This window comes from Alligator sinensis, unplaced genomic scaffold (genome assembly GCF_000455745.1).
Source record: "Alligator sinensis unplaced genomic scaffold, ASM45574v1 scaffold1352_1, whole genome shotgun sequence".
NCBI lineage: Eukaryota > Metazoa > Chordata > Crocodylia > Alligatoridae > Alligator > Alligator sinensis.
Genome location: NW_005843148.1, coordinates 143,330 through 147,447, shown reverse-complemented (window position 1 = coordinate 147,447; position 4,118 = coordinate 143,330). Strand labels below are relative to the sequence as shown.

At 59.0% G+C, this 4,118-nt stretch overlaps 1 protein-coding gene across 1 annotated transcript in view; it reads left to right on the top strand.

Moving 5' to 3' along the window:
• Window positions 1-4,118, top strand: part of BCL9L (B cell CLL/lymphoma 9 like) — a 15,608-nt gene that overhangs the window by 3,085 nt on the left and 8,405 nt on the right. The window contains 4 exon segments of the mRNA XM_025194024.1: window positions 175-297; window positions 2,667-2,877; window positions 3,633-3,717; window positions 4,020-4,117. Coding sequence (XP_025049809.1) covers window positions 175-297; window positions 2,667-2,877; window positions 3,633-3,717; window positions 4,020-4,117 — 517 coding nt within the window.

Sequence of the window (4,118 nt, the reverse complement as noted above, 5' to 3'; positions counted from 1 at the left end):
GCTGCTTGGTCCCTGGTCTCAGGGCAGGCCTGATGTGGGAATGGAGTCATCGTGCCTTGACCCCCAGGTTGATTTTGACAGCATGAGCCTGCGTGCCTGGGGCTGGTGAGGGTGAACGCCCTGTGGCCCGTGGCTTTGCCATTCCGGTGTCCTGACGGGGTCTGTCCCCTGCAGGTGAGGTGGCTCCTCGCAGCAAGCGGCGGTGCGTTCTGGAGAGGAAGCAGCCGTACAGCGGGGACGAATGGTGCTCCGGCCCAGACAGCGAGGAGGACGACAAGCCTGTCAGCAGCGCACACAGTGAGTGCCCCGGTCTGCCGCATCCCTGCATTGTGGCCCACGCAGGCTCCCAGAGGACAGCTGGCCTTGCAGGTTATGGGTTGGGGCTGAGTGTGGCATGTGCATTGTCGGGGCAGAGCTGTAAGTGTGTGATGCTGCATGGGTGGCACGAGGGAGCTGCTGCGGAGTAGCTGAGGGGTAGTCTGTGGGGCACGAGGGGCACATTGGACTGGATCAGTCCCTAGCCCTGCCTTTGGAGGAGGCACTTCCCGCCTCTCCTCCTCAGTAGATGGGCTTGCTGTTCATAGCCAGTGCTGGCACAGCTCCACAGCAGGACACATGGAGGGGCCTTCACATACTGTGGGTATCTTCCCACACCATGCTGCTGACAGTGCCTGTCAAGGGCTCAGGTCTCCATTGCTGCTATCAGCACCAAGGTCACTGCAGCTGTTTTTGGAGGCAGCTGCAGTCTGGTTTCAAATGGATGGGTAAGAGCTTGACAGGAGTCTGGTCAAGCCTGAGTTAACTAGCACACACCACACTTCCTTAATTCTTGGTCAAGGCTTTTAACTTGATTTAAAGGCCAGCTCAGGTTGAGGCCTGGGTTGTTTTTTTGTAAGTCCCTGGAGAATGGCGAGATTTATCGATAGATTTTAGCCTCCGCTTCCTTGGTTCCCACTGCATCCTCCTCTGCTTCCTGCATCTGGCTGGTGTTGCTCTTTGGCCTGGAAACAAGTCACTACCTGGAACCATCCTTCTTATTTTGCCCCAGGACTCCAACATCTGGGGTCGGCAGAGGAGCACCCAGGTGTCCCCCTTGATGTGTCTGTGCATCCCCGTCCCCTCTCGTCTCCGCCTTGAGCTTCTGGCCTTGGTTACATCCTTTGTATGGCAAACAGAATCATGTAAAGGTGACATCATTACAATGCTGCGAGGCTCCAGGTGTGAATCGGAGCGCGGTCTTAGGGTTCCCAGACCACTCCCAGTGCTTATACTTCAGGCTCCAGATCTCATAGCTGTTAACTCCACTTTCTGGTCCAGATTTCCTGTTGTTACCTCTCCTGTAGAGGCTTTTCTGGTTACTGCAGGGCTGTGTGTCAATCCTGCTGCCTCTGCCCAGAAGCTGGTAGAACGCGAGAGTGGGGAGCGAGTGTTTATATGTCGTTGTGGCACGGGAAGCCCTAGTGTAAGCATCCTGCCCTCTGCCGGGTGGGCGTGCAACTGGCTGCAGCTGGAGGAGGAGGGATAAGGGCATCAGGACCTACAGAGCAGCCCTTGTTCCTTGCTCTGCTTTGCAAGCTGATCAGGTTTGCAGGTGGCCGTTTGAGGCTCTTCGTTTTGGATCTCTGTCTGGGGCAGCATAGTCCAGAGCACAGTGTATGAGCTGGAGCCAGAACTCCTGGGCTCAGCACTTGGCTGTGGTAGTGGTTCACTAGGTGACCTGGGGCAACTCATTTCCCTGCCGCACCCCTCCCAATGACGCAGTGGCACTAGCTTACCCTTTCAAAGGGGCTGGAGGTCCATGTTGAGCGCCAGGTTTGAGCCAAGGGCTGCTTTTCCTGAGGCTGCCAGGTGCAGGCCAGAGTGGGCCCTGCCCATTGGCTTCTTTTGCTGTGTGCAGGCCTGGAGGGCCCTTTTGCAGGGGTCCCTGTCCTGCACTGCACTGCCGGGGCCAGGGCTTGCGGGGCAGGACAGCTGCTGCTAGATGTGTGCTAGCCTGTTCAAGGTGCCGGTGGTAAGCAGATGCCAGACGCCAAGTGGTGGTGTTGTTAATTACAGCTATCTTTAATATTAATTCAGGGCCTTATTTAATAATGATGGTGATCATTGCTCCTGTGTGGTGTCCGTCGTCCCCCCCCGCCCCACTGCCGCCCAGCTGTCCCTGGGGCGGGGGGGGCATTGGGCAGCTCTGCCTGCCCCAGGCAGAAGGGCAGGAGCCCTGGCCCTGGCTGTGGGTCGCTGCCACCCGCGGTGGGAATCCCTGCCCTGTGCTGCCATCTGCCGGGCACTGGGAGGAACGTGCAGCGTAGGCTCTCCTGGGGGCCAGGGACCATGCGTGGTCTCTCCCCTCTGCCTTGTGTTCAGACAGTATTGTTACAGGGTGGAGCAAGGGGCAGAGACACTGCCTGCTCCTCCTGCGTGTGCCGTCAACCCCAGCCTATGCCCCTGCTCTTCCAGCCACAGACACGCAGTACTGTGGCCAGTGCCCCTCTGTCCCGATAGGCAGCCCCCCCGGGTCTGAGCCCTGGGTTCCCTAGTTCTCTGTGCCCAGCTCTAATTGCCCTGCTCCAGGTAGTTGGCACGTGCATTGTGCTGGCTCTGGGGTGCTGCCTGGCTGCTTCTGCTGCGTGGGCTGTGGTGTAACGGCTCTTCTCTTGTCCCTCCCACAGATTGTAATGTAGCAGATCCTGCAATGTCCACAGCTCCGCAGCTTGGGCCAGGGTCCAACCCACTGCCAAGCCTGAATGAGACCGGTTCTTCCAGCACCCCACATGGCGCTACCCCCGGCCTGCGGCCTGATGGTACAGGGAGTGGAAGTGGCAGCACTGGAAAGCAGCCTTCCCAGTTCGTTTACGTCTTCACCACGAACCTGGCCAACACGTAAGTGGCAACTCCTTATCAGGCGGAGCTGTGGGCACAGCTGCCTCTGCAGGTGACAGGGAGGCTCCCTGGGGCTCTGGCTTGCATTGCATGGGTCCCCAACTGCATTCCTCCAGCACTGGCTTCAGGGGCCCTATTAGAGGTACTTCACACTGATTAGGAGCTTCCTCCCAGCAGTGCTCACATGCTGCCTTCCTGCATGAGAGCAACAGGCACAAAACAGAATCAGTGGGAACAGGGCAGGATCCAGGCTAGGTGGGCTGATGGCTCGATTCAGACTGTCCCTGGGAGAACAGACTGCAGTGAGTCCCAGCACCACGCAGCTTTATCCTCGTATTCTGCTGCACAGCATCTGGCTGTGCAGCTGTGAAGTGCCTGGCTGGTTTCACAGGGCATATCTGAAGGTATTTCCCTGGCACGCTGGTTCCACACAGAATCTGGGGTTACTGTGCAGCAGCCAGTGCTGAGCAGAGCACGATGTGCAGCACTGCAGGTGGGAGAAGGGAACTGTTGAGGCAGTTGCAGTCTCATTAGAGAGAGACTCTAGGGTCTGCATACAGCAGATGGGAGTGCAGTCCACTGCCCTGCTAGGCCCATGCCCCACACAGTGAGCCCTGGGCTTCCTGCATTCCCCTGGAGAAAGGGAAGGCAGAGATTGTCTTGCTGGGGCCTGTGGCTCCAAGGTGGTGCTGGTCTCTCCCAGCTCTTGGCAGTGTGTTTGTGTGTGTTTGTGACTGGCTGTGCTCTTTCCTCAGCGCCGCAGAAGCTGTCCTGCAGGGCCGCGCTGACTCCATCCTGGCCTACCACCAGCAGAACGTTCCCCGGGCAAAGCTGGACCAGGTATGGCTGGCATGTGTCGGCACTGCCTTGGGCACCTGCTGCTGACTTGGGCCCCTGGCCAGCACCACGGCCATCACAGCCTGCCCCCAGCCTGCTCCTTGCTTTCTGCTGAGGGGGAAGCAGTTCAGCTGCTTTGTGGAGGAAGGGGCTACCCGTGGGGAGGGAGTACAGGAGGATGCACCTCTGCGGGACCCATTCGGAAAGGGCTGCTGGCAGGGGGTATGCAGCAGGGCTCAGGGTCCTGGGGCAGAACACTATTGTGAATGTTCCCCACTGACTGCCACCTCCCCTTCCTCCACCAGGCTCCAGCTCCCAAGGTGCTGGCGGGTGCTGAGCAGCTGCCCATTAACCCGCCTGCTGCCAACACTCCACAGTCCCAGCCCCCTGCACCTCAGGGCAGT